At 40.4% G+C, this 17,681-nt stretch overlaps 2 protein-coding genes across 7 annotated transcripts in view; both read left to right on the top strand.

Moving 5' to 3' along the window:
• The window catches only part of LOC137867313 (bromodomain adjacent to zinc finger domain protein 2B-like), a 46,749-nt gene extending 44,995 nt beyond the window's left edge, over nucleotides 1-1,754 (top strand). For all 6 annotated transcript variants that reach the window (XM_068703849.1, XM_068703889.1, XM_068703880.1 and 3 more), the window contains 2 exons: nucleotides 186-329; nucleotides 468-1,754. In XM_068703849.1, coding sequence (XP_068559950.1) covers nucleotides 186-329; nucleotides 468-615 — 292 coding nt within the window. In that variant the 3' untranslated portion in view covers nucleotides 616-1,754. The remainder of the gene's footprint in view (nucleotides 1-185; nucleotides 330-467) is intronic.
• A 363-nt stretch (nucleotides 1,755-2,117) lies between these two features.
• Nucleotides 2,118-17,228, top strand: LOC137867306 (WD repeat, SAM and U-box domain-containing protein 1-like). The gene is made up of 12 exons (XM_068703836.1): nucleotides 2,118-2,454; nucleotides 2,538-3,009; nucleotides 3,886-4,073; nucleotides 4,945-5,031; nucleotides 7,958-8,051; nucleotides 8,589-8,622; nucleotides 8,782-8,822; nucleotides 9,194-9,300; nucleotides 9,839-9,868; nucleotides 12,654-12,830; nucleotides 16,493-16,627; nucleotides 16,705-17,228. Exons 2-12 carry the CDS (start codon nucleotides 2,612-2,614, stop codon nucleotides 16,872-16,874), a joined length of 1,461 nt encoding a protein of 486 aa, XP_068559937.1. The 5' UTR covers nucleotides 2,118-2,454; nucleotides 2,538-2,611; the 3' UTR covers nucleotides 16,875-17,228.
• The last annotated feature ends 453 nt before the right edge of the window (nucleotides 17,229-17,681 follow it).

The raw sequence follows: 17,681 nt of genomic DNA, 5'->3' as shown, positions 1-17,681 counted from the left end.
TATGTACTCACTGCATGCATAGCTGCATTTACTTTACCTTTTCTCATTCTCCTTCTCATCAAAACATCATTTTTATCATGCAATTTCATATCATACATAATCTGACAATGTTTCAAAACGTTTCTCTAACTGGTGACACTAGATTGAAATTATATAGCATTTTTATTTTCACTTGTTCTCTCCAGAGTGCTGCTGGATGAGCTGGAGGCCCAACAGGACGCTTGGCCCTTCCTCACGCCCGTCAACCAGAAAGCCGTCCCTGGATACAGGAAGGTCATCAGAAAGCCCATGGACTTCTCCACCATCAGAGAGAAGCTCACCAACAACCAGTATGTGTGTTACTGTCACCTATTTGGTTTTAAGTAGACATATTGTTTTTCATGTGCATACACTCTATGTATTTCATCATTTTTCATTTGTTGCTGCATATAAATAAAAATGTAAAAAACCTTTTCTAACGATTACAGGTACTTGAATTTGGAAACATTCATCGTTGACGTGAACCTGGTCTTTGACAACTGTGAAAAATTTAACGAAGATGATTCCAAAATAGGACGAGCCGGCCACAGCATGAGGACATTTTTTGACAAACGATGGACTGAACTGCTGGAGTAACCGTTTGCAGTGTGGACTTTCAATGCTACTCTCTACATAGCATACTTCATCTTTGGTGTTGGAGGCCTGACACTAAATCAATAAATAAGTTATAATACCACTGACGTGCAATGTGATGGGGAAAAAAAATTCTCCTGCTGAGAAAACACACTTCATGGATTAATATCTTAAAGTGCAATACTGTCAGAATGCACCGACTCTTGGGCTCAATATTGTATTTGGGCTTTTCTACTTTGGGGATTTCCACAGTAGATCGGCCTTTTGCTTCTTTTTTTTATCATCAGTACTTTAGTTTAGTGTATATGTGTGTATTTATTTTCTCAAGTATTTATGTTACAGTCTGTCTTTTCTAAAAACAAAAAAGCAGGACATGGCAAACAGCTTTAAAAAAAGAAAAAGAAAAAAAAAAAGATTGTTTTATGAACTATTAAACTAGCCAATCAAAAAAAAGAATTGTTTACAGCTCTTTGACTATAGGGTGCCAGAGCAGTACTACTGTTAATCTGCGAGTTAATTGTGTAAAATACCAGGAGGTATTACTATCACTCTTTCAAGTTGTATTTCTAACATGTATAGAGTGTACATACAGTACAGTCTTGTTAAAATATTGTTGATGCATAAGGATGATTGTAGCACTTCATATGTCTTATACTGTGCTCTGCCTGTGCTGAATATCCACTCAAACACTGGTCTCCTCAGTATTGTAGTGCCTGACCTCTGACCTCGAAACAGTGTGTGGAGGAGTGTGCTTTTTTCTATTTTCTGTGCGTGTACTGTTTGTGTGTTCTGCACAATATACTGTAGGAAACCCTTACACGACATGTAATATTCTTTAGAGCTTCTCCTCTGAAAACAATTGATGTGGTGCATATAGTGTGTTTCATCTCCAAGCGTTTCCTTCAAGCCAGTCTTGTCAGAAATCCCGCAGACAGACGTAAAAACCTGCAGTGGGCTTTAATCCAGCTGTGAGTCAGACAGAGTCACGGTCCAGCGGAGGCATCTCAAGACAGCTGAAGTCAGACTTGAAGTAACTGTATTTTATTATGAATATTGTGAAATGAGTAGCGACTTTTGTGCGAATATTATTTTTGAATAGTGAGTGTGTGGCACAGATAAAATAAACCTGTTTTTCAAAATAACACTTTTGGGCCCTCACTGTCTTCCCTTTTGAAGTCTAATTTTGATAATCTTGCAATTTTTGAATCCTAGATTTAATTTGAAACATTATTTGGTTGAAATGGAGTAAATGCATTGTTTTGTTTGTCAATAGTGGAATGTCAAAGTACATTTTCTCAAGTAATGCACTTGTGTAAAATGTTGGTGTACGTATACTTTATTATTTCCATATTTTGATGCTTTACACTTCTATTCCACTTCATGGGAGGCTATATGTAACTCCACTTCATTTATTTCACAGGTGTACTGTAGTAACCAGGTACTTTCAGCAAAACACAACACATTAAATATGCAGCAATGTGATAAAGTAGGACAAATTAGCTCCAGCTCGACCAGCTACAATATAAAATGCTGAATTCGTCAATAATTATAATCCAATAATATAAATATAATACCGAAAAGAAGCATTCTGGGTTATGGGTGCTATTGAATTTAGCTGATAATACTTGAGTTGAGGTTTTTTTTTATGTCGAGCTTAAAACGGTAGAGTTTAAAAAAGATTGTATTGCAATTCCAGAAAAAAATGGACTACGAACATTGTGCAACTCAGAAAGCGTCACATGACTGATAACAGCTGTGCGAGATAAACAGACTGTACAGCTGGAAGAGGAAGTATTTAATGAGAGAAACCGTCGACACATGGCAGCAACAGTTTGTGCTGAGGTTTGTATCTTTGCGGCATTTTAACAAAATAAGTTCGACGGACAGACTGCCGTCACCAACAACTCTCCTCTCTCCTTTCACAGGCCGATAATTGGGCATTTTGCGCCACCTTGTGAGTGAACGTCTCCCTCTGCAGAGCCACACATCTGTCCCCAAGATGGTGTCAATACTTTGCGCTCTTCGGCACCACGCAGACGAGGTCAGCTGCTGCGCTTTCTCTCCGTCTCTCCTCGCCAGCTGTTCCAGCGATAAAACCCTCCGCGTTTACAAAACGGCCGACTTCTCGGAGCTTCCCTTCTCCCCGCTGTCGGGCCACGGTTACGGGGTTCACTGCTGCTGCTTCAGCTCATGCGGCCGCTACCTGCTCAGCTGCTCCACGGACGGATCCACCATCGTGTGGGCCGCGGACACGGGAAAGGTGGCCGCGGTGCTGCTGCACCCAGCCCGTAGTCCGCTCCGAGCGTGCGCGGTGGCTCCGGACTCCTCCCTGCTGCTGGCAGGGGCCTGCGATGGCACCGTGGCCCTCTGGGACTTCCCCTCCAAGACCTTACGCAGGTACAGTGTGACCCCCAGTGTCAATCATGTCAACAGTTACAGCTGCGAATCAAACCGACCTTGGAGCAATCAAGGGCCAGTTTCCAGCCCTTCCAGCCTTTTAGTGCACAAAGTGACAGAAACAGGTGAAATAGTGCCGCTTATAATCTCTCAGAGCCCCATGCCACAGTCTTCAAATAGCTTGTTTTATCCGAACAGAAATGATCTACATAGTTGTTTCACTAACAATTATTTCTCTCTAGCAAACAATCTCAAGATTGAGATTAAAGGTTCTTTCTTGAATTTGGGAATGTTACCCACTTGGTTTCATCTTACTGCCATTGTCATCGAATAGAGTCTTTGCATACCATCCTGATTCTTACATTGAAATATTCTGACTGGTGCACTGAAATATGTTTCAGGTGATTATTTCATCAGAGCCACGCCTACTTCTATCCAGTGAGAGAAAGGCAGATAAAACACAAAAAGAAATTATGAAATCATGTTTGGCAGAACATATTGTTTTCATTTGGAAGGCTATTGATCACTACATAGACTGTATGGTTCACAATAAGAAGCTGGTTGAAAAAATAAGTTTTTTTTGGCCGTAAAACATCTGTAACTCCATTTGACTTCCTCAAACCTGGTTTGGTTAGTCCTACATCAGGCCTTATAATTAAGTTAACTAATATTGTAAAGAAAGATCAGAGTTACTTCCCTCGCTGCTACATTCAGGCAGGTTTAACAAAAGAGACGCATGATGAACTCAACCAGCTGGACAACTTATTGTCAAGATGAACCAATTGAGATGAAATATGTTAATAAAACTGTATTTATCTTAAAGAATTGCAGCTTTTAATGCGTTTTAATGTGCATATCTATCATGGCTTGTTACAGGTGCAGTGCCGTGAGCGAGGCCAGTGTTGTGGCCTGCTGCTTCTCTCCCTGTGGCCAGATGTTTGTGACAGGCTGCACCCGCGGAGACCTCAAACTGTGGGATACGAACATCAGCCTCCTGCATGCTGAGAAGGACGCCCATGACCTGGGAGTCACCTGCTGCAGCTTTGCACCGCAGTTTAAAGTTGGTGAGTTCTTAGTGTTTTAAAGGGTCAGTTCACCCAAATCAACAAGAAGCATATTTATATTCACTTATCAATAGTGGTGTCTCGACATCCAGGGAGGTAGTTTGTTTGTTGATGCTTTGAAAGGTTTATTATTGAAGTAATTTATCAAGTAAAATGCCAAACGTGTGCTCTTTTCTTTCATGTGTTTCATGCTCATTGATGCTTCTTCCTGCTGTTAGCCAGTGTAAACAGAACATCTTTGGGTTTTGGACTTTTGTTGAGACAAAACAAGCAATTTGAAGACATCAAACTTTTCATCGATCTTATGCTATTGACTATTCATGTGTATATTTATAGATTATATGAACAGAACACTATCTTTGTTACTTACAGACCTCACTGCACAGTTTTCATCTGCACCATTCCTTCAGTAGATAGTGATTCTACTTATTCAACTGTTATTCACAGTATTTGTGATTTTGGGCAAACTAATCATTTAGTTTGTATCAGAAAAAACCTGTTTATATTTCATATGTTTTGGCTTCTCTAGTTCATCTTACGCAACATGAATTAATTCTGTGCAGATACAACTGAAATCCTTCACAGTTTGCAGTAACTTAAATGTAAGCTGTTGCATTTTAACCTTGAATCAAAGAAATTACACTTTTGGTCAACAAAAAGCATATTTTTGTTATGGAAATCTCTCTTTAATACAAACACTACATTTATGCCACATACAGTACAGTGTAAAAGATGCTTGCTGCGTGCTGTAACACTTCACAAACCGTCCGTCAGATGATATTTGTCTTCTTTTGTTATTAAAGTCAGTCAAGCGTGAACATTCAGAAAGAGTGAATGTGGCAGTTTGTTTCTGTTTTGTTTTGTTCTGCAGATGGCTGCTGTGTGGAGTTTCGACTGGCCTCCTGTGGACAGGACAGCCAGCTGAAAATCCGGATTGTTTCCCAGCGTGAAGGGGCAGGTAGGCCGACCCCTCTCCGAGAGCTCTCTCACTCCATCTTACATGAGAGACAGAGAGAACCTGCTGACTGCTTTAACCTTGAAATCGCTCTGCAGAATAGAGGAATTTTATTAGCGTGTGGAATAAATCAGCTGCTGACCGACTCATTAATAATGGATCACTTTAAGACATTCTGCTGAAATACAGCAGCTGCAGAGGAGGGTGTGGAGAGGGAATCGGGTGCACATGGTAAATCCACATCTTGTACCACCTGCAGCAGGACCACGAACATCTTGTGTATGTCCGTAGGTTGTGTAACCAGCCCGCAGACTGTATTTTCTTAAGTGCGAACATGCCATGTTGTTAGTTCCAAAGTAGTGTTGCCGTGGTAACGCCCGTTTCTACGGAGGATGTGTCCCACATGGTGACCCGCTGCGATCCAGTGGGGATTGTTCATCTCTGTGCAGCTTGGAGAAAGACACAGAACAATGTCTGTCCTCGTTTCATTTTATTTAAAAATGTATTTTTCTACATTCTCTGGAGGAGCTTTCAACAGGAGCTTCCTGAAATGTGCATTTATCTTGTCTTTTTTAAAGAGGATTGCTTTGCTTTAACCCCTCTTCCACTGTTTTAACAGAAAAAGACTCAAGTGTAGATCATGCAGGGAAGCAAGGGGCACATTTTGAACCTGGGATTTCTGATGTCTGCATGGAGCATTTTTCTTATCCGGGCTTCATTTTTGTTTGCAGCCCCATATTTTTATGCTTCCATATCAAACATTAACGGCCTTATTCAAGCAAATTTGTTGTGTTGTCAGTTTTGCAGCCTTTTCTTTTCGCCCAGCAGCACACCTCTCAATCACACATGTCATTTAATTCATTTTCTCAAGTGTGCAGTTAGATTTTGTCAGGTTTGATAATACGTTTTTTTTTTTTTCCCTTACTGAGAGGTAGGGGTGCTTCACGTCACATCATGAATATGCATGCCAATAACAAATTAAGCTCCCACAGAGCCTGAAATCAGCATTTTTACTCTAATGGAAAAGAGGGCGGTTTAATTTAATACATGTGTATTTATGGGCTGACTAGTTGGAATTCGGCACATAGGATTAATGCGCGATGAATTATTACGCTGTTCTCAAGTGTCTTTGTATCTTAAGATATGCGTGTCTCAGGTTTATTGCCAAAAGAAAATCTTCTGTTTCCAAGCAGCTGTCAGCAGGTGGCACAGCTTCAAACCAGCAAGACAGTTATTGACAAAAAGTTTTGTTGTGAAGTGTGTGTGTGTGCATGTGTGTGTGTCAGCATCAGAAAGGGACTGAGAGATTAGTTTTTGTATTTTTTTGGTCAATTTAAGGACAAATTACAGGAGGTTGGTTGCTAAATGCAGAAATGAGAGACTACCTGAAAAATGTTGAAGCCTGAAAGCATTTAAACTGCACTGCTGAAAACCCTTCTAGTTGAAACGTCTAACTATGGTGTCTGTAGCTGAAAGTATGAGAAAGAAGAAGGCTTTGAAACTTGAAGAAGTTTAACAGGATTTGAAGATTTTCTTCATAGATATCCCTTTGAAAAAAACTTGCAAAAAGCTTAATAATTCAAAAAGTTTAAAGGTTACAAATATGAAAAGTCAAATCACCCCTCTCCTGAAAGAGCTGAACATTTTGATATTCAAATGGATTCTGTGGCTTAAGAAATGTCAGCAGTAGTGATATTTGTAGTAGTAGTAGTAGTAGTAGTAGTAGTAGAAGTTGTAGTAGAAGTATTTTTAGTAGTAGAAGTATTAGTAGCATTAGTATAAGTAGTAGCAGTAGTGATATTTGTAGTAGTAGTAGTAGTAGTAGTAGTAGTAGAAGTTGTAGTAGAAGTATTTTTAGTAGTAGAAGTATTAGTAGCATTAGTATAAGTACTAGTAGTAGCAGTAGTGATATTTGTTGTAGTAGTAGTAGTAGTAGTAGAAGTTGTAGTTGTAGTATTATTATTAGTAGAAGTATTAGTAATTAGAATAAGTAGTAGTATCAGTAGTCGTAGTGTTATATTACTACTGTTATATTTAATATAATAGTAGTAGTAGTAGTGGTAGTAGTAGTAGTAGTAGTAGTAGCAGATAGAAGCCAGAGGGAGAGACAGAAGGAGAGACACAGATAGACAGGAAGAGAGAGAGAGAAACAGGAAGACAGAGATAGACTGAGTGAATGAGTGTGAGAAAGGCAGACAGACGGTTAGATGGACTGAGTGAGTGAGAGAGACAGGCAGACAGACAGTTAGATGGACTGAGTGAGTGAGTGAGACAGACAAACAGACAGTTATATGAACTGAGTGAGTGAGGCAGGCAGACAGACAGTTATATGTACTGAGTGAGTGAGTGAGTGAGTGAGTGAGTGAGTGAGTGAGTGAGACAGGCAGACAGACAGTCATCTGGATTGAGTGAGAAGAGCAGACAGACAGTTATATGTACTGTGTGAGTAGGAGAGAGAAACAGGCAGACCGACAGTTAGATGGACTGAGTGTGTGGGAGCGAGACAGGCAGACAGACAGTTAGATGGACTGGGTGATTGGGAGAGAGAGACAGGCAGACAGACAGTCAGATGGACTGAGTGTGTGGGAGAGAGACAGGCAGGCAGACAGTCAGATGGACTGAGTGTGTGGGAGAGAGAGACAGGCAGACAGACAGTTATATGGACTGAGTGATTTGGAGCTGAAGCGGCATTCCAACAACTGAAGACCAGTTAACAGAAGATGGCCACATCCCTATTTGGGGGAAACAGCAGATTTTGGGGTCAGTGGTAAAGGTTAAGGTGAGGCAAGTAGGGCTTAGGGAAGGTCTCCAGGAAATTAAAGTCAATGGAAGGTCCCCAAATGTGACCTAAGTAAACGTGTGTGTGTGTGTGTGTGTGTGTGTGTGTGCGTGTGTGCGTGTGTGTGTGTGTTTGTTGTTTGCCCCTCAGCCTGTGTCATGAAGTTGCTGCACACTCTGACCAGCCAGTCGGCTCCAGTTCTGTCTTGTGCCTTCTCTTCTGACGGAGAGCTGCTCGTTTCGGGGTAACACACACACACACACACACACACACACACACACACACACACACACACACACACACACACACACACACACACACACACACACACACACACACACACACACACGAATGACTCATCTTCACACGTGTGTCAGCAGCTCTGATAAACACCTCCTGTGTTGACAACTGAATATTGACTTATTATTTATCATTTGCTGTGAAATCTTTTTGCTCATTTGGGACGAATTAAGTTTAAATGAATCCCACCTCCATGTTTAAAATGCTCCTTTTCTTTCTGTGCTGTAAACAGCAGATGCCACTGCTGAGCACTGATCCAGCTGTTTCTTCAGCAGACCACAGGAGGAGTGTATTTTGTTGTGTTTAAACTTCAGTTTGCATCTCTCTGCTGTTTCTCCTTTTAGTTTAAACACACTCGAGTTAATGTGTTCTCTGTTTGTAGCTCTTAAACATTTTAATCATGTGTGTTTTTGTTTGAATTTATTCTGTAATGCAAATGGTTTGGATTCTTGCAAATAACTTCACTCTGATTATTCAACAGTTCGGTGGATAAAAGTGTTGCAATATATGATGCGGTGAGTAAAGGCCAAAAAAACACTAACAAAACAGCTTTTTTTTTGTTTGGCTTTGCTGCTTCAGTTAACTACTTTCTAAATAATTTATCCCAACCACTGTAAACTCACAGATCCCAAATGTTCCTGTTCTGTCCCTGTTTGTTTGTTCTTTGTTTACAGAACCTGGGAACTCTGCTCCACACTCTGAAACAGCATGACAGGTAGAGGATCAGACCTCCCGCGGCTATGCAATCTCTGCAGCGATCAGACGGCAGAAGAGTTTCAGATCAAAATGTGTGATTTTTGCCTGATTAGTTTTTTTCCCAGAAGCACTAGTTGCAGTGATGCAATAGAATATTCTCCAGTGCTGCGTTCCAGACGGTCATTGAGGCGGCACCGCAGGTGGACACCAGCAGAGCCCTTTGAAGTGCTTGAAAGGATTTGAGATACAGTACCATCTAAGACTGGATATTAATTTATATTTTATTAAGGATAGATGGAAGCTGACTTTTAAAGCCGATCTCTTCCTGTGCCAGTTTTAGTCTGTCATACACACCCTTCATATCTCTGCTCCTCTTCCTCCTCCCTGCAGGTACGTGACTGCTGTTGCTCTGTCTCCCACCATGCCATGGATTGCAACCGGCTCCATGGACCGAACCGTAAACGTGTGGCGAATTGGAGATGAAGTCAGCGGAACTGGTAAATACTTAACAGGGAATTGTTTAGGTTGGTGCCTTCAAATGCACAATCACTCCTCCTTTTTTAACAGACTGTTGGCAGTGGTTAACCAAAGCCTCCCTAAAGAGTGTTTTGGGAGATATCCAGCAAAAGAAGCTCCTATTACATGTGTATTGCTGTCTGGCTGCAGTGTCTAGAGGAGGAATTGTCATTGATATTTATTGGTGCATAAGGGCACAGTACCACTACGCCTCAGAGAGCTGTTCTGAATCCTCTTTAACAAAAAATAGAAGAAAGTTCAGACCCAACATGAAAGAAAACATTTGAAATACTAAATGAAAAGGTGCAATTGTTAGACATCTGGAGGCCTTGAAGTTTCATCAGGGCAGCTTCCCATCTGCCATTAGTCAGGTTGATGTTGACAAAGCAAATTCCATCTCAATGAAGATCTGCCTTTTTTATGCCTCTACCTCTTTCTCTCTCTCTATCTCCCCTTTCCTTTAATCTTCTTTCTTTCTTTTCACATATTAAAGTTATTCTCTTTTATGTTTTTCTGCAGCAGCTGAATCAAGGCAGACCGTGTGTCAAGGTAAATACATGCATCGCGCTGTTTTTCCCCTAGAAATCTTCAGCTATTCACAGCACCCTGAGCTAAAAATCACTGTTTATCATGTTTCTATAGCTACTGTGTCTCTGGTTGTGTGAACCCATAAAAACCCGAAGGTGCTGTGGTGAAGCTAATGGGGATCCAAAAAGAAAATGAAATGGCAACTGCCTGGCTTTAAAGGATAAGGCTGGCATTATTCAATATTTTTCTAATGCCAGGAAATCCCATTAAAGACGAAAACAACAATGTGTTGGTCCGTCTCTTAACACCTTCCCAAGCCCATTCGTTCCTGCTGAATTGTTGAAAATGCATCATAAATATGTAGGGTTTCATTTTCAAAAGAGGCTCAGTAATTTCTGAAAACATATGGACACAGTAGGTGTTAGCTAGCACTGTGACTCTGATTGGTGCAGCCATTCTCCTTCCCCTCAGGATTTAGAAGAATAATATGTTACATAATAATATGTATGACTGTCTGAATATATTCTTGCTAAACAAATGACATTCCCATCAGCCACAGCTGTACTCTAACATTTGCTTATAAAGGACTAAACATAAAGTGCTTAACTAAGATAGCGGAAAGCATAATATCTGCTAAACATTAGCATGTTAGCATTGTCACTGTGCGTGCTGATGTGAGAACCTAACTCAAAGCCCTGCTGAGACAAAGTGTAGCTTCACAGTGCTGCTAGCTGTAGATTATTTATGCTGGTTTAGCACCTTTCTAAACAAGGCAATTAAAATGCTTTGTATAAGAAAATATGAAAAAGCACATGAATAAGATTTTGAAGATAAGCTGAAATGGAACAAAACAGAATAAAAAAGTATAGCGCAGTGGAAGATGTGACTAGAAACAACCCAAATGTAATTTTAACCACACATCAATAGTCCGCCCTCACAGGTGTTTTCATCTTTAATTAGACTTCTTCACAAACTAGGCTTGATTGACTCCTTTACTCTCCTGTAAGTATTGTTGCAGCTGCTAGGGCAGGACAACCTACCCAGTTATCATTCTTATTATACTATACTATACTATGACTTTTGTTATGACATACTATAATATAGATTTTTTTATATGACTTACTATACTGTGACTTTACATATGACTTAATGTCACTTTGTATAGACTTTTTTATGACTTACTGTACTATGACAAATAAAAACGCTCCATAAACAAAGATGAGTTTGATTGATAGCATTTTTTTGTATTATTATTTTTCCATAGATATCACAATAATATTGTTATCATGAATTATTTTTGCAGTGCAAATGTCATTTTTGGAAACTAATGGAGGTCAACGGCACTGAGGAGTAAGCGATCAAGCTTTAGCTGCACAAACAATACTTGTTAGTAGAAATAGTTCACGCTTGGTTTTTGTCTTTTCATGGGATTTGTCGACAATAAGAAGGAAATAGACCAGCCTCCAAATCTCCAGCGTTATCCTGTGAGTAATGGGGATGGTGAAGAAACCCCAGTGTAGACCAAGAACACGCTCGAGAGATTATGTAGCTCATCTGACTTGCGAACGCCTCGGAATCCCCCCAGGAGGAGCCGGAAAACGTTTTCTGGGAGAGGGATGTCTGGAATACCTATAGCTTAACCTGCTGCCACCATGACCTGGTCCAGGATAAGTGACAGAAAATGGACTGATAGATGAGGAAGAGAGCCTCATATGTGCATCTGTCCATGTAATTAAACACTGCAGTCTGAGCAGTCTGCAATAAGGCTCTGTGAGGTTTTCATGCTTTTGGCACAGTGATTCCATGACTCAGCCTCCTAGACTGGGAGACTCCACACTCCAGGGCTGCAGAGAGGAGGTGGTGTTACTCTGCTCTCTGTCATGCAGACCCAATAAGTGGAAGTTTCCACTCAGTGTAACTGTGCTTGGGGCATGAGTTCTGTTTGAAAAGTTTTACTCTAGCCAAAAAAGGGAACACAGCACTGTATTATGTCTGTAGAGCTAATGCTATCATGCTTACCTGTTAAAATAAGATGGTAAACATGATGGTAAAGATTGCCTGCTAAACATCAGCACCTTAGAATATTTACAGTATTATCCAAAAGCAAATCCTATCCTCTATGTCATGCCATTCAACAATCCTACATAAAGGAGACAGGACGTGTCACATTTTGAATGAGGAGTGTCCTTTTTTCAATTGCAAAAACCTCACTCGTTCTCAGGCGCAGACATGTTCTGCGGGGGTTATCGAAACCACAATCTTTTTTTTGAAGGAAAATCTGCATTGATTATGAATTGTCTTGTCTAGCAGTGGTCGGAAGAGGTGGGAGTGGGGTCGACCTAACATGTTGGTTAGCGTGGTAATGAGCAGCACCTCCCAGGCTTCAGGGTTATCCTTGACGCAGGTAATGACGGGCGATGGGGACCGTGAGGCTGCTGCGAGGTGTCATTAACGGGGCGACACACTACAGGCCAGTTTGTCTTGGACTTGTATGATAAATGGTGGCCGCTCACTCACATAGTGTCGTGTGAAGGTTGATGAGCTGCATGCTGGCCCAATCTGAAGTAACACAACCCTGGGATTAACCGTCTTTTCTTTGGTAGATCACATGCTTGTGTGCAAGGTCAGGGATCTGTGTGCAGGAAAAGTAATTGTCACTTCCATATCGGCACAAAGGGAGTGTGTCCTTTTTCTGTGGAGTGTGAGAGAAGTTGTTTGTTTACATCAGATAAGTTTTGTTTCAGGAGATGGGGCGGGGGGTTATAATAGCAGGGCACTTGCTCCCTTCCTGTTGTGCGTTTTGCAGGAAGGAAGTTGCCGGGTCACTCCAGGCTGCTGGTTGCTGATTGGTCGGAGGAGGATGTGCAGACTTGGCTCTGTGAGGAAGGACTGCAGGAGCTCGTCAGCATCTTTAAAGACAACAACATCGACGGAGCAGAGCTCAGCCAGCTGAACAAGGAAACAGCAGCAGAGCTGGGAATTGGTGAGGACGGAATATAAAACACAATCACGCACATTAGTGTACAGTGCGCACACACACACACACACACACACACACACACACACACACACACACACACACACACACACACACACACTCACAGGGACCCTGGGACTCAGTGTTTTTGTGGGGATTTACTGTTTGATCCTAAAACCTGACATGCTTCAATTGGATAGCATGATATAAGCCGTTTCTTCTTTTTTTATTTATTTTTTATTGATGCTCTGATTTATTTTTTCCCCCCTCACAACTCTTCCCCAAACAGTGATCTGATTTAGGGACGTGGAGCTGCAACGATTCTATCTGCTTATACAATCACAAATCACGCTGTGAGGACAGTACCCCACGGGATGACCTTTACGTCACAAACAATGATAATCCCTCTGAAAATAAGATTAGTCCCTCCAAGGTCTCAGTGTGGTAAGTCACTGTACAAACTGCAGCCAGGAGGCCACTGTGGACAGCAATGTTTGTGCGGCATAGTACAGTAGCTTATTATTTTATTCGATTTCTTACAGGGTTAGGGTTTTTACAACTCGGTTTTTATACATCAACAAATGAAATATATGTTAATCTGTACATTTTAGAAGTATTTCAGGTGGATTTCACACCTGTGCCACCATTATGCACATAACTAGTTATTGCACCTGTATTATCATTAGTTTAACCATTATTGAGTATTTCATAAACCAGATCATAATCAAACAATCTATGACTTAGATGAGTGTTTTACAAAATAAATATTATTGCTAATAATTAATTTATACATGCACCTCCAATTGACATCTTATGAATCCAGACTCCAAAAATCATAAACTATTAGTGAAATATGACAAAAACCCAAATGACTAATGTTTTATTATCAGTTTTCTCTCAACCTTAATTTCCACATTACATGGTCACACACAGTCCTCTGTAGAAAGCACACCTGCTCAAGAATATGATAAATCATCGTCACTGCAGATTAGAACCTAATCATTTTCCGTTGAAATAACTAATTTTGATGATTGTTAACCTTCTATTTGGTCTCCTTGGCATGTGTGCTTTCTAGTTAGTATTTCAGCACTGCTAGTTTCAGCTAAGCAAATCTTGAATTCTTTATTTTCACTGAGGAGAACTTAGCAGACAGTTGACACACTGACTGCATGAATGCCATAAAGCCCAGTAAAGCCATTTTTACTCTGATTACGGGTACTCTGTGCCGACTGTAATCATGTAACTATCTGCATCCCACCCTTAATCACAGTATAAACGTCCTTCTGGCTATTGTTGTGTTTGCTTTAATTGGACAGCAGTAGACACATTAAAAAACAGTAAAGCCGACTTCCCTTTCATGCTGCTAAGTTATGCAAAGCATGTCCTGAACATCTCTTTTCCATGTGTTTAGTATGGAGGACAGCTCTCATCATTACCAAAGAATAAAGACAGGAAACAGCACACTGACACATTTCCTGTCCTTTTTGTGCTGTGCAACCAACAACTATCATTTTCCATGCATGCTGTTTGTGTACGATGGGCGTGCGTGCATAGACACACAGAAAATTAGATTCAAGCTCACTTTACTTAATGAAATATTCATGAATCTTTGTGTAAGGGGGGGGGGGGTGAACTTCCTCTTGGAAATAATTCAGTGTATCTCTGTGGAGACAGCCTCATTCTGCAGTTTTATTGTAGCGTCTCATCAAATTATCAATCTAAATGTAAAGTGGACCGTATAGTACTAATGGCTTCAGTCCTCATGAAATATGTGGGAACTTATGGAAATCCTAAACCTTATACAGCTGTTAAGTGCCGTTTTACTATCCAAGAGTAATTTATGGGATGAATTGAGGGACTTAATAGGTTCAACGTGTTTTGTCAGGAGACAACGTTTTGATTGAGCAACATTACTTTTCCTGTAGGATTCAAAGTATTTGTGATTGTGACAGCAAGTTGCTGCATTTGTCTGTTTTACTTTAAACTTTAATGCAGGATTTTCAAGGTACAGAGTTCATCGCATGAAGCAGCCACAGTCTTTGTTATGTGTACCTGAATGCTTTCCTCCCTCCATCTCTATTGTCTGCTCTATGAAGGAGTGCAAAATGAAGACGAACTCAGAACGTGTCATTTTCTGCAGTAAGAGAACAATCTGATCTGATTGTGAAAGTCTCTTTGGTTTGTTTGAGGCCAATAGTGTCAAGTGTCAAATCTCTTCAGAACATAGTGCCTCTCTACATCCTAACATATTGGGGTTAGATTTTTTAAATTCAAACTAGACATACTCTATTATTGTTAAACAAAAGTAAATCTATCCAGAAGTCCCTTCCATATGGGTTAAAAGCACACATTGTCATCAGTTGCAACTTTAAGCCATACTGTAGTTTTATCACGTCTTCCAAAAATCATCTCTTTTATTCTGCCATTCTTGAGATAATAAACCATCTGGTTCTAGGTCTGGAAATGAAGCATCCTCAGCACATGTGGATCAATGATGAACCTCAAGACAGCTCTGAAACTCTAGCTATGGAGGACACTGAGGTCATCATGTCTGTGTTTTTCTGGGAATTCAGGGTCGTTAGTAACATGGGGGAGATTACATTCTGCATCGGTGGATATTTCATGGGTTGATTCTATTAGTTTTAACACTGGTTATTCAATAAAAAAAGAGAATTGTTACGAAACGGTGTCACTTTTCTTAGCTCGTGAAGTTTAAATTTTGTTAACTTAATAGATAAAATAATCAAAATAATTAAAAACATTTTGACACAAAAAATGTAAGTAAATATTTATTTTTAAATTCTAATTGTATACACTTGAAGAAGATAGAATGTTTTAAAAAACTGAATTTGACTTCTCACTACCTGTCTTGCAGTTTGAAACTACACCTTGCAATATTGCAAGTATCATAGAACTAGATTGAAATATGGGGGGAAATGGAAATGGATGGAATAGTGCGATAGGAGGGATTCTCTAGTCACTTGATAGATTTACAGAATATATCTTGGCTCAATATAATTGTTAAGCTGAGGTCTGAAAAAAATTAATTTGTGCATAAAAACATATTTGAGACAGAATCTCTTCAGGATTTTATAAAGCTGTTATAAAGAGTTTATTTTTACGGCAGCTGCCCACATTCACTGTATCTCTGTCTGCCACTATATGCATGGACACATCCCATATGGCTGTAAAAGTCCTTCCTCCATTGTATCAGGTGGTGAAATTTGCAGCTGATGACAAACTCAAAGGATGCTGTTAGTGGACAGACATGCAGCTCTGTGCAGATTTTGTTTTCCTCTTTTGGCCCTTTATTAACATTTTTATTCTTGAGTAGAATAATGAATAAATGTTAACTTTTAAACTACAGCCCACACAAACTCCTCAGGGGAGACACCTTGCCTGAGTTGTGAGGCAATCATCACACAGTAAACATGTCTGGCTCGTTGTGTCTGGGCACAGATTGATTCAGCCGAGGTCCAGATTTATTCCTGCCTTTGTTTTATCTTAGAGGCCAGTGAGAGGACAAAGTCAGTCTGTCGAGTGCCTGGCACTGATTCTGTTCACACTCAGTCTTTGATCATAAATGAATGGATACAAATATTTGCATCACTAAGCACTGCGCGTGATGTATTTTACCAGTTTTACTAAACAGTGTGTTGGTTTCTCAGAGTCCGTGGGCCTCCGCGGTCGTCTTCTGAGGAAAATCGAGGCCTTGAAGGCGGAGCAGAATGGTTCAGATGACCCAGATGAGTTTCTGTGTCCGATCACCAGAGAGCTGATGAAGGATCCAGTCATTGCTGCAGGTTAGACAACAAATGCTGAAAAACCTGTCCAATGCCTCGGTGTGTATAAGGTGTCACACTGTGTGTCTACTCCACAGATGGGTATTCCTATGAGCGAGAATCCATCGAGAGCTGGATCAGGGGCAAAAACAAAACCAGCCCCATGACAAACCTGCTCCTACAGACCACGCTCCTGACCCCCAACAGATCTCTGAAGATGGCGATAACACGATGGAAGTCGAGCCAGTCGACAGCAGCTCATTTTTAGCTTGTTTACCAACTAAACAGGTACTTTATCATTATACTGGAGCTGCTCATCTGATAAGAGGTGCTCTTATTATCATGAAGTAATTTACTACTAATAAAGATTTGTTTAGGGTGCAACTCGGTCAGAAATTTGACAAAATAATCAGAATCCAAAGTCTCAGATACGTTAACAGATATTTAATCAGTAAAGACTCCTGTTTAGCTAAATATCTGCATACCTGCCAACTAATGCATTATACTGTATATATGATACCATTACTTGAAGCAACACGATGTAACTGATTTAGAAAAAACACATTTCCTCTCAAATGCTAATTGAATTCACAATAAACTAAACGCACCACTGTTCAATACACTCAGAAGCGTATGACTGTTCTCTACTTGTGCTACTGTTAGCTTGTGTTAAAATGAATGTTCACTTGTGCTGTTCTGTCTCTTACAAATGAAAAGTTCAATTCAGGAACAATAAAGAAAAGCCTCAATCTAATCAATACACTCTAGTTGTAGAGTTACTGTAGGTCTGATATGACCATCAAGCGGTGGCTAATGTTAGCTAATGTTTAAACTTTTTTTGCTGCATCACTTTGTTGACCATGATCCTTCTCTACTCTTGCTGCTGTTGCACTACATTTTAGCATTTCATACAGTTCATCCCAAATGGAAATACAGAACGCAAACACTGAAATGCACGTGCCATTGTCCCGTAGTTCCCATTTGTGGCCACAGAGGCCGCTGTTGAGCAAGTCTTAGTCCCGCTTTATTGATACTTTTTGGCAGCAACCAAACCGGCTGCATACTGATTGCCCTC

Source organism: Cebidichthys violaceus, unplaced genomic scaffold (assembly GCF_023349555.1).
Source record: "Cebidichthys violaceus isolate CVI_PGR_0920_01 unplaced genomic scaffold, fCebVio1.0.p SCAF_11, whole genome shotgun sequence".
NCBI lineage: Eukaryota > Metazoa > Chordata > Actinopteri > Perciformes > Stichaeidae > Cebidichthys > Cebidichthys violaceus.
Note: the sequence above shows the minus strand (reverse complement) of the source record. Positions and strands in the feature narration are given on the sequence as shown.